This window comes from Bos mutus, chromosome 10 (genome assembly GCF_027580195.1).
Source record: "Bos mutus isolate GX-2022 chromosome 10, NWIPB_WYAK_1.1, whole genome shotgun sequence".
NCBI lineage: Eukaryota > Metazoa > Chordata > Mammalia > Artiodactyla > Bovidae > Bos > Bos mutus.
This window is the reverse complement of record NC_091626.1, coordinates 14572697-14584708: the sequence shown is the minus strand read 5'-3', so window position 1 is coordinate 14584708 and position 12012 is coordinate 14572697. Positions and strand designations below refer to the sequence as shown.

The 12012-nt window shown below is 53.5% G+C and overlaps 1 protein-coding gene across 1 annotated transcript; it reads left to right on the top strand.

The window, feature by feature from the left end:
* The first annotated feature begins 631 nt into the window (after positions 1–631).
* CALML4 (calmodulin like 4) lies at positions 632–11048 on the top strand. The gene is made up of 5 exons (XM_005893298.3): positions 632–1940; positions 2042–2072; positions 6396–6536; positions 8116–8304; positions 10910–11048. The coding sequence occupies exons 1-5, from the start codon at positions 1806–1808 to the stop codon at positions 11005–11007; spliced, it is 594 nt and encodes a 197-aa protein (XP_005893360.1). The 5' UTR covers positions 632–1805; the 3' UTR covers positions 11008–11048.
* Positions 11049–12012: the final 964 nt, after the last annotated feature.

Here is a 12012-nt window from a genome sequence, read left to right as displayed (position 1 = left end):
GGCTCTTCAGGCTTCGCCTCAAGCGTCAGCTCTGTGCCTCAGGCCCTGCCAAGGCCCCACCTGACGTCCCCTCTCCTCTTCTTACTGTAAGGCTCATAGAAGCTCCCCACCTCTTCTGCTCCCACCAGCCTTTCCTCTCCTCAGCCCCAACTGGGAGGAGTCAGAAACCTCCAGCTAAAACTTTCTGGGTCTAGAAATGGGTGTGAAGTCGAGGAAAAGAGAACCTTTCTCAAGGAAATGGTCAGGGGACAAAGAAAGCCCCCCCCTGCCCCCCCCAATCCATGTAACTTCTGCAAATTACCAATGGTCCCTCTACACACATGCAGCCCTTTCCAGGCCCCCAGACCAGGAGCCCTGGTACAGTGCACAACCTGTGTGGCCGTACCTGCCGGTCCTGACAGACTGGGTGGGCCCTGGAGTCGGAGCCCCATAGGCAGGGCAGCCACCAGCCGTGGACACGGGATACAACAGGGATCTGGGAGAAGGAGGGGGAGAACCCAGCTGTGCCCAGTGCTGCAGCTCCATCCCCGTTCACTTCCTCAGTGGGTGGGGGCAGGGGTGGGCTGTGGACAAACCACTGAGAAACGGGGAAAGTCAGCTTCTGCTGGAAGGGGTGGGAACTGCAGTGGGGAGTGGAGGGGAAGGAAGAAAATGGGGAGCCTTCCTGACCAGGAAAGTCACTTAAGAGGTCTCCCTCCGAGTCCCCTGAGTTGCCTGTGGTGGGGCCAGAGACCCCAGCACAGGCACCTACCACACCCCCAGAAGGACGGGAGGGAACTAACTCATGCTGAAAACAGACCATCTGGCCATTGACTCTCAACATAAGGCCAGGATGCTGAGGCACAGAGCTGAGGAATGGGCACCAAAGTCTTCCTCAGAGGGGCCTTTCTCTCCTGTGTGTGGCATCCAGGGCTCTGGTGGAGGAGGTGGCTGTCACTGGGCTGTGGTGTCACGTGGGGGTTTCCTTCCCATATTAAAAAACATTACTTTGTCAACAAAGGTCCGTCTAGTTAAGGCTATGGTTTTTCCAGTAGTCATGTATGGATGTGAGAGTTGGACTATAAAGAACAAAGAATTGATGCTTTTGAACTGTGTTGGAGAAGACTCTTGAGAGTCCCTTGGACTGAAAGGAGATCCAAGCAGTCCATCCTAAAGGAGATCAGTCCTGGGTGTTCATTGGAAGGATTGATGTTGAAGCTGAAGCTCCAATATTTTGGCCACCTGATGCGAAGAGCCGACTCATTTGAAAAGACCCTGATGCTGGGAAAGATTGAGGGCAAGAGGAGAAGGGGATGACAGAGGATGAGATGGTTGGATGGCATCACTGACTCAATGGACATGGGTTTGGGTGAACTCTGGGAGTTGGTGATGGACAGGGAGGCTGGCGTGCTGTGATTCATGGGGTCGCAAAGAGTCGGACACGACTGAGCAACTGAACTGAACTAATGAGGTGGTGTGTGATGTGCCTAAAGGGGGTGTGCAAAGTGCCCGACACCTAGGAGGAAACTCTATTTAGCCCCTACTGCAATCCTCAGAGAGAAATACCCCTGAAGGCAGGCCTGGGGGGACCCAGTGATTCCCTCTCTGGGTGACCCCTTCCTAGTGTCCACAGAGGGCTCCCAGGAAGGAACAGCGGCCTTTGTCCTCTGGCTACAGAACGTCAGCTTCCTGGTGCAGGACTGAGTGCCGGGGAAGCCCTCGGGCAGCTCCCACCTCTCAAAACCCAGCCTGCCACCACCCCACAGCCAGGCAACCACAGAGCACAGGAAGCTGGAATCTGACCCCTGGCGGCGGGCCTGGTCTCCATGGCAGCCGTGGATTTATTACCGGGGCCTCCACCCCGCCGGGCGGACTTTCGACTTGAAGCCGGGAAGAAGGGGAACAGGAAGGCAGTCCTGGGAGCAGCGAGCCCACGGGTGGCAGCTGGAGGCCCCGCGATGGTGAGTGAGGATCTGTGTGGCCTGGCCAGGCTGCCCTGGGCTGGGGAGGCAGGGGGCTTTCATGGAGTCCCTTCCTGACTGTTCTCCTCTCTCTGCTGCAGGCCAAGTTTCTTTCCCAGGACCAAATTAATGGTAGGTTTGGTTTGTTCTTTCATTAGCAACTCACAGCAAAATATGGGTCTCATTAGGCAATTTGTTCTGGTCATGTTTTGTTGGTGGGAGAGCTGGGCCCACCCACGAGCCGGGGGCCGACTGCTACCAGGAAAGGCCTGGTGGAGGGGCGGGGGATAATGCTTGGAGGTAAGAACTGTCCATAGTACACTGGTCAGTGTGATTTGCTAGAGGGCCTGACAGGAGAGGGAGCACTTCGGTTCTCCTCCAGAACTTGATAGTTGGGGGCAGAGGGGGAGAGGGGCTGGTCGGAGAGACACCAGCTGGTTGTGGCCGAGGGCCCCAGCTGAAAAGGGGGCTTTGTAACTGGCTGAGAGAGAGCGGGGCCCAGGGCTGTGCTCTTGGAAAGGGTGCTTTGTTTAGGCTGCGGGCCTCAGTCTCCCCAACTGTAAAGGGTGAAGGCCAGTGGGGGTGGCCTCAGAGGTCCCTCTGCCCTGACCGCAAGCCTAGCGTTAGCATCTGGAGCACTTTATTCCCTGAATCCCCCCACCTGCTGCCCCAGGCAGCTTCCGTTTCCCACAGTGCCTGGTTCTGTTTGCATGAGGCCAAGCCGATGGAGTTGGGTTACACAGAAGCCAGAGGCCAGACCCGGTTGGGGAGGCTCAGCTGAGCTCAAGCAGGGAGATGAACTGAGGGTTGGTTACCTGGGCAGGACGTGCAGAGTTCCCAGGTACCAGCAGTGTCTATAAGGGAGAGAGGGTAGGTGGGTTGCAGGCACCTCCCCGTAGGCCCCTTGATATTCTTACCCCTCAAGGAGGGCCAGAGCAGGGACTCTTAAAACCCAAGGCCCAGGGTAGGGGCCTCTCCTACCCAGTCCTAAGACAAGACTCGATGAGTCTCGGGGCTGGAATCCAGCTGTCAGCGTCCCCCCACCAAGCCTGGTGCTGGGGCTTACTGACCCTTCCTCTGGGGCCTCTGAATCTCCTAGAAAGGAAGAAGGTAAGTTTCCCTTTGTATCCTAAAGTCTGACACAAAGAAAGGGACCACAAATGTTCAGGAAAGAAGGACTGATTGAATGGGAAGACCAGGGGCCTTGGAGGGAGTGGACCTGGGCTCTAGTCACCTCTGAGCCTCAGTGGTCTCATCTGTGAAGTGGGAATGACGACACTGCCTCATCAGGCTGCTGTGAGCAAGAGAGAGAGCAGATGGCAGTCACGCACCTGGCTCTGAGCCTGGATGTCACCCAGATGCAAGCCAGGGCCAGCTTGCTCTTGCTAGCATGAGCTATGTGGTACACTTTTAGGAACTTTGTGAACCATTATTAAATAAAGGAAGATGGAAGAATGTCCCAGTCCCTTTGTCTATACAAAAGTTTTTAAAAGATAGCTCTGTTGCAATTAGTAGTGCTGAAGATTTGAAAGACTTCAGTTTAATGGATGTAATTTGCACAAAGGTGAGGAATAGTTTAATAGTAGATCACTCATCAGATGTAATGACAGTGTAGTCATTGGGAAAATAGTTGCCTTCATTGGCCTGCAGCTTACCTCACTTATGATTAAATCAAAACTGCAGGTTGGCAATGGATACAAGAGCTGGCAGAAACTCACTTGTGATAATCAATTGGCTAGATGGGATTTATAATCAAAGTATTTTTATTACTTGTAAGTTGGATGCTATACATCCTTAAGTCTATACCATGTACAGATGTCATCAGAGTCGGTTCCATTCCCAGCACAGCTGGTGTTATCATGGGTCTGGGGAGGATTCTTTCTTGCCTTGGGGCGTTTGCATTTTCAAAGGGAAAACTTAAAGGGGATTTTAATCCAGTTTGTTTAACCCAATTTGTTCTTTCATTCAACAATTATGAGTCCTTTTTTTGTGCCAGCCCCATTCTAGGGATTAAAAACACAGCAGTGCACATTGGAGCCCCAAGTCCTTGTGCTCACAGGGTTTACCTTTGGGGGGAGGTGGGGACAACAAAGGAAAGGAGTGAAGTAAATATGATGTTGGATGGCAGGCGGGTCTGTCAGGAGGAGGGCCTGGCAGGGAGAGCAAGGAGGTGTAGAGGTCATGGAGGCGGGGCAGGAGTAGAAAGAGAAGAGCCCGGCTGTTTCAGGGCTGGCCTCCAAGTCCAGAGGACCCCCCAGATCTTTAAAGCAGGAAGACAGACACATTTTAGGTAACTGGGGAGGAGATGGGCCCCCAGTTGACTCTAGCCCTGCTGATACCAGGGGCCACGGGCCCCCAAGAGCAGAGTATGGGGGAGGCAGTTTGCCCCCTGTGGAGTCTGGTCCATTCCCGGTCCCAAGAGTGTGGTGTCCTCACCCGGCTACTGTTGGAAGGTAGTCAACTGTCAGGATGGGGTCTCAGGAGGGTAGTGGGCCCACCCCTTGGGCAGAGGCAAACTCAGATAGAAGGTAAGCTTGGGTGGCCAAGACAGGTCCCCTGGAGCGGGACGGCGGGGGCTGAGTTCAAGCCCTGCATGCAGGGCAGCCCTCTGTCCCTGTTCCCACTGGCACTGAGCCCTCAGAGGAATCAGGTTTCACAGGAACCAGTGAAGCCCTGCTTCCCTGGGCCACTCTGGTTCCTGCCACCAGGTCCTATTGGTGGTCTGCCCCTCCAAAGCCCAGGCTCTGGAAAGTTCTGAAAGGGCGGGAGGTTCCCTTCAACCTCTCCACAGGCATAAAAGCAGATAATTGTCTCTAAACCCCACCGCCTGGCCTGCCTTTGATTAGCAACGCCCCTGAAATCCTAGGCTGCTGGGAGTGGCCCGAATGCGGCAGCGCGAAGGGGCCCTTGGCCTGGGCGGCCTTCGGCCACCTCTCCCGCCCTCTGGTGGCTTCTGCTTGGAAGTGGCGCTCCAGGGTGGCCTCCTGGGCAGGGCAGGCTGCCCACTGCCCCCGCTGCCGGGAGCCCCTGGCTGCTCCAGCCTTCCTCGCTCTGTCTGCACCATGGGAACAACTGGGGTCCCTCCCGACAGGGCCACAGTGAGGATGGCACGAGGGCCTGGGGGAAAGCGCTAATAGTGGGGGCTGCTTTTGTTATCTGCTCAGAAGCTGCTGGTCCAGGCCTCTGAGGAACCAGCTGGCCGTGGGAAGTGGGAGAAAGCAGGGTGCTAGGGAACAGTGTGGGGCCCCGCATGCTCCCAGTGGGCTCAAGCTAGAGCTCTACCCCATAGGTCCCGGGGGCTGCATGAGGGGCGTTTTGGCCAGTTCCACCCCCACCCTGTGGTCAGGGCCTCTGTGAGGACCCCTTATCTTCCCAAGCTCCTGGCTGGCCTCTCTGTGCCTCCAGGGCTGGGGGGTCAGGGGAGATGCTGGTGGGGGCTGGTTCCACTGGGCTGGGGAGCTGTGGATCTGTAGGCCACTTCACCTCCAGAGGGGAGAGAGGGTTCGAGGAGAGCAGTAAGGATGATCTCCGCAGAGCTGGGAGGACGTCCGGGCAGCGCCTGTTGAAGTCTTGAGTGGGGCCCAGGCCTGTGTGAGAGTATGGCTTGAGAGTTCAGCAGCCCGGAGACCAGCGGCTGCAGCAGCGGACTCAGAAGCTCCCAGTTGTGATATCTGTCACCATGTATGATGGCCTCTCTGCCAGGCCTTCCCAGAGGGGGTTTCTGGTCTTCCAGCAAGCCCCAAGGCATTATTATCCTGTTTCCCACCTAAGTTGGCATTTGCTGAGATCCCCTGGGAATCTGGTGCCCTGCCCTGGGCTCCTGGTCTCTCTGGGCTGGCCCTGCAGAGAGAGAGAGAGCAAGTTTTCCTGTGTGTGCTAAGCTGCCTCAGTCACATCCAACTCTGCCACCCCATGGACTGTGGCCCACCAGGCTCCTCTGTCCATGGGACTCTCCAGCAAGGATACTGGAGTGGGTGGCCATGCCCTTCTCCAGGGGATCCTCCCGACCCAGGGATCGAATGCACGTCTCCTGTCTGCTGCACTGGCAGGCAGGTTCTTACCACTGTGGTTTTAGTCAGTTAAGGACAGGAGCAGGGAGGGAGGGAGGGAGGGAGGGAGGAGGCAGAAGCAGGCGGGAAAGGGGATGGGGTTGACAGATGAAATGCAGTTAAACGTACATTTCAGATAAACAACAAATACCTTTGTAAGCATGTTGTTGTTAAGTCCTGTCCGACTCTGCAACCTCATGGACTGAGGTTTATCTGAAACTCAGTTTACCTTGACAGCCCTGGATTGTTTTTTTTTTTTTTTTTTTGCTGGGTCTCACCACTCTAGGAGGGCAGGAGGAGTGGGAAGTAGGCAAAAGGAAGGGGAGGGGCAGAAACGGGGGAGAGGACTGCAAAGTCGGGGGAGGGTGAAAGAGTGACCCTGATTCTCCCTTCTGGGCTGTGGCAGAGTACAAAGAATGCTTCTCCCTGTACGACAAGCAGCAGCGGGGGAAGATTAAAGCCACGGACCTTCTGACGGTGATGCGGTGCCTGGGGGCCAGCCCAACGCCTGGGGAGGCTCAGCGGCACCTACAGACTCACAGGATAGGTGAGTGTGCCCAGCTAGGCCGGCTGCCACCGGAGGAGGAGTCTGGGTGAGTGGGTGGGCCCTGAGCCCTATAGCTGTTGTCCCAGGGACTCAGCAGGCAGGCCGGCTGGGTGTGACCAGCTCAGAGGTTTGAGAGGTCCGTGTCAGCCAGAGCTCTCCGGCTGGGTGTGGAGGCACCTGGCCAGGTGTGCTCGTAGCAATGGGTGATGCCCCATCCCAGAGGACCAGGGGATCCAGACATTTCACCGCAGTTGGTGCAAATCTGCAGTCCAGATGACCCCAAGGTTGTTTCGATGGACGTGTCCCTTGACTTAGATGTGTCGTGTGCTTAGCTCAGCAACACCATGAAGGAGGCACTATCCTAATCCAAGTTTTACAGATCAAGATTCAGAGCCCAGCTGGGAACTTCTGAGTCCTTAAGCCAATGGTGGAACCAGATTGGAACCAGATTCTCATTTCTAAGACTGATCTCCCTAAAATTGTTCAAAATGGGAAGAAAACGTAGAGGAAAACCCACCCAAAATGTTACCAAGTTATTCTCTGCTGATGTGATTATGGGTGATTTTTCATTCCTCTTGCTTCCTCTGTTTTTGATGAAGGAAACATATACTACTTTTACAACCAAAAACAAGTTGCTTTTTGTTGGTGGTGGCAACTTTTTTTAAGAAAAAAGATGGAGGAATGTCACATGCCAGGATGGCTGTTTGCATCGGTAGCTGGACACTCAGGAAGGAAAGAGGAAGGGATGGCCTGCAAGGAACACTTGATCAACAGCACAACTGGACCTCCATTTCCCCATCTCTCAGTCGGGTTCCCACCCTCTGCTGGGGTTATCCCGAGGCCCCATCAAAGGGCGACTGCAGCGGCACTGGGAGCTTGTCCTGAGGCCTGGCTGGGGGTGGCCTCTGAAGGCCCCAAGCCTGGTGACAGGGGGCTCCGCCACCGAGAACCCCTGCTTCCGTCTTCAAAGTGTGCTGGTTTCCTTTGGTTTCTGTCTCCTTCAGACAGGAAGCCGTGGGCAGGGGCGCTTCTGATTTCCTGTTGTTGGAGCCCAGCCTGGGCTGAGGGCCCTAGGCATGCCTGGAGGAGGGGTGTGGGTTGGGGTGGAGGCTGCAGTGAAGGGAAGGGCAAGTGAGCAAGGCTTAAGCCCCATCATCCGTCTTTGTAGATGTGTTGCAGTGACTGTCAAAGGGGGAGGACAGACATGGATAGACATGTTGGTGCACTTCCTCCAGTTCAGAGCAGGAGAGAAGCATCCAGAAGGGGTAGAGGAAGCGGTGCTTCATTCTGGTCTTGTCACTGCTCCGAGTTGACTGTGCTCTGAGGTTCTGTCTCTTTAGTGGGCAAAATGAGATATCCAGGCACTGAGCGTTGTTGGGAAGATTAAATGAGGCATATCCATGGTGGGAACTCAGCAAGACAGGCTGCAGCCTCTTCCCCGTGAACACAGCCACCACCACTGTGCTTCCTGAATTGGGTGGCTCTTGAGCTGGCCTTGAAGGCTTGGGCAGGAGGCCAGCTGACATCCCAAGAGAAGCCTTTTCCTCCTTGCTCACTTTGCTGTTTGGGGGTTTCCTAGACAGAAATGGAGAGCTGGATTTCTCTACTTTCCTGACCATCATGCATATGCAAATAAAACAAGAGGACCCAAAGAAGGAAATTCTTTTGGCCATGTTGATGGCGGACAAGGAGAAGAAAGGCTACATCATGGCGTCTGAACTGCGCTCAAAACTCATGCAACTGGGGGAGAAGCTCACCCACAAAGAAGGTAGTGGCCTGGGTCCCTACTTCCCAACAGTGGGAGGCGACTAAGAGTTGGGGGGACACCAAAGTCCAAATCATGCCACCTGGGTTACGTAGGCATCGCGTTGGATGGCACTGGGACGTTGGGACTAGATGCTGAGCTTGGTGAACTCTGGACTGGAACCTGGAAGACTAGAGAACTGAGTGGCAGAAGTTAGCCAGGGTGAAGGGACAGGAGGGAGACCCAGTTAGGATCTACTTGGGCATTACTGTTACCTGACTTTCACTGTGGGCCTTCACTGAGTGACTATGACACCTCTAGGCTCACTAGTATCCCCCCATACCAATTAAAGAAACAGGTGCAGTGCGTGGCCTGTGACGAGCAGAGCTAGGAGCTAGACACAGGGCTAGCAGACACTGGGACCCCCACCCCCCGACCTTGCTCAGGCTCTTTCCTCTGACCACAGCTGTCTTCTGAAGTTGCTGCTGCTGCCAAGTTTCTAAATTGAGATGTTACTTTGCTCCCTTTTCTCATGAGTCAGCCAGCTCTGAGCTCTTCCAGAAGCAATGTCCTGTCTACCTTCCCTGTCTTCCTGCCTCAGAGCCAGATGAGGGCCTTGGGCCTTCTGGGAAAGGCTGATGTTCATGGTGAGGGTGACCCCAATGCTGAGCCCTTTGCAGATGTCCTCCCAGCCGGCCTGACAGGCCCTGGGTCCAGCCACAGCAGCCACGCCAGGTTGCCACCAGAGTCCACAGCCCCCAACCCCAGAAGCTGCAATTTCTAGGTAGGCCGCCGGGCTCACCTGTGACTGGGGCCGGAGGACACAGTGGGTGAAGGAAAAAGGCCCCGGTAACGACGGGCCTTTAGCCTTTGGTGAAATTACAACAGACTTGAATCCTGGCTCCCCTTGTTCTGGGGGAACTCAGGTGAGTTCTTAACCTCTCTCACCCTCCTCAGTTTCCTTGTTGGGAAATGAGGTTACGATAGGCAATCCCTTAGGACCCTGCAAGAGCTAACCTTCTATAAAGCAGTCTGCTAAGATTTTATCTGCAGTCACAAAGGCACAGTGCAAAGGAAGTAAAAATAGCACTAGAGAAGGCAGATGGAGCTTCCCCCGCTCCTCCAGGCTGGCAGCTATCACGGTCCCATCTTTCACCGTGGTTGTTTTAACGTGAACAGGGAATCACAGGCTACGCTCCCCTCCTGGGCTCCGAGGACACTACTCAGCCTTTTACGGATCAGGTGGAGTGTTAGCAGAGAGGCCAGCAGGGGCCTTCATTTTTGTGGTTAATGATCTAAAACAATACCATGGTCCCCAAACCTAAACATCTCTCTCATTTGTTTAACCAGTAAAGAAACATTTCAAAGAAACTGGCAGTGTCTGCCAGAGACTGATGTCCTTTTCCTCTGGCTCTGGGTGACAGGAAAGGCGATACTGGGAGGAAGACTCCTTTACCTTCAGTGACAGAAAGAAAAGTTGGTTTACTGCAGAAGCATCCTTGGAGCAGCTGGGACGGCTGTGAGGGCGGCCTCCTTTGCGAACTGGTTCTCTGTGGGTTTTCAGGGAAGTGCTATTCTAACCAGAAGGCACCATCAGATTCCAGCTGCCCCTCTTCTGGACAGCTGGAGGCTGCAGACTGATACTGGACTTGTCCATTGGGACAGTTTTAACCAAGTGGTTGATGGGTAGAAGCTTCTCCATGAAATAAGATAAATTACAGTCTCAATGTTCTAAAAGTACTCAGAAGTATTATCAGCTCAAACACAGCGTATAGAAATTACAATTTTGAGGAGGATGCTTAAGCAGGAAGTCGCAGGATACTTTTTCACTGTCCAGAGTCATGTGGGGGCTGCCTGCAGCTGGCAAAGTTGACACAGAGCAGTGAGAGAGTTTTGTAAGAGAATGAGGAGGGCCCTGAGAAGCCACTATTGAAAAGTGTCAACTGAACTGGCTCTTCTTGTCAACTCCTGGGACAAGCTTGTATTTTATCCCAGGAATCCAGAACCAGTAAATGTATGTTTCTTTCTTTTTCTGAGCACCATTAGAGAACAATGGCAGTTTTTGTAGGCTTTGAGCTTAGACACAGTTGAATTTATTTTCTCTTGTACTATCCCACCTCCAAAACACTTTCAGAAAGAGGTGATATGGCAGATACCATTTGTCACCAAGCCCCCTCTTGGGGTGGGGGGATGTCATTTTGGAAGGCAGGCCATAGACTGGCCTAGGGGGCCCAGGATGGAGCTGCAGGGGTGTCTGTTATGGAGGGTGTCTCAGAGGGTGGGTGGTAGAAGGTAAAATCCATGCCAACGCTTTCTGGAAGTAATGGCACAGGAGCCAGATATTTTCTGAAGGAAAAAAAAGGTACAAGGTGGTTCCATTGACTGAATCCTTACCAGTACACCCCCTGTCCCGGCCCCTGCAGAAAGCCTGATGAATTCAGAACTGACTCCATGGTCTCCCAGGGGGAGGGAGTGGGTTGTCCTTTTCTGTTCACTGGGTTACTTCCTCACCTACGGAAGCAGTCAGCTGGAGGTTCAGGGAAGACCTCTGGGGAGGCTCAACCCCCAACTGGGCGCCTTATCATATGACACTGAAGCCAAACTGAAAAACTACTGTGATTTATTGCAGTGGAGGATCTCTTCAGGGAAGCAGGTATTGAACCGAATGGCAAAGTGAAGTATGACGAGTTCATCCAGAAGCTCACCATTCCTGTGCGGGACTACTGAACGAGAAGGCAAGAGAGCCACCCCTGGGCCTGAATACTCAGACTGATGGGTTTTTGAAAAGAAAAATGTTCCTTTCACTTGCGGGAGATGGCAAACACAGCAAGATGACAAACCTAACTCCAGCAAGAGGACAACAAGGAAACAAAATGATTCCGGCTACGGTATTAGCATGTCTTTAATAAAATTTTTTACTGTTTTAACAACTACCATTAGTCTAGCCCTTTACAGCCTGTGGTTTAGAGACGGGCCAGGAGTCTAGTCCTGATACTGCTATTTCCCAGCGAGGTGATTTTGGGCAAATCATTTCACCCCTCAAAGCCTTAGGATCCTCACTAAAGTGGATTCTTGCTTCTTACCTCACAGAGCCTGCTGAGAATGGGCTTTGCTTTTGCCAACTATAGGACACCAGGTGATCCTGGGTTGCCATGACTGTGCTTCTCCTAAAAGGGGCAATTTACAGGAAGACTGATATTCTGTATCTGGGTGCTGGAACATTTTCCACATTTCCAAGATAAAGCTAGCTAGGAAACAGCAACAAGCAGAGAGCTCAAACTATGGCAACATTTCTTGCAGCACCATGGGGTCATGTATAAATTCTCATCCCCAGTGCATACTAATGTAGTCCTGGATATTCATTCATAAGCAGAGTATACAGCAGGTTAGAACGAGGCAGCATCAGCTAAACGTTGGGAAGGAGGATCTGACTACACCCCAAAGGAAACCGGCGTGACGAGCTGCACTGACTGCAGCCTTGCAGAGCTTGAGAAGACTCATTATGATGCTTCTGTCAGGATTCTGAGTCCTTCCCTGTTCCATTATCAGAGGGGTTCATGGGACTAGGATGGGTTTGCTTAAGTGGGTCAAACTGATGATGGCTTCAAGCTGTTTCCTCAGGACTGGTGGCAAGTAGTAAGGGGAGGGAACAGACCACAGCCGTGACACAGCACGAGCCCTGCACAACTGTTCCACGGGTCCTGGTCCTGCCGGGAGCTTTTCTAGCACAAG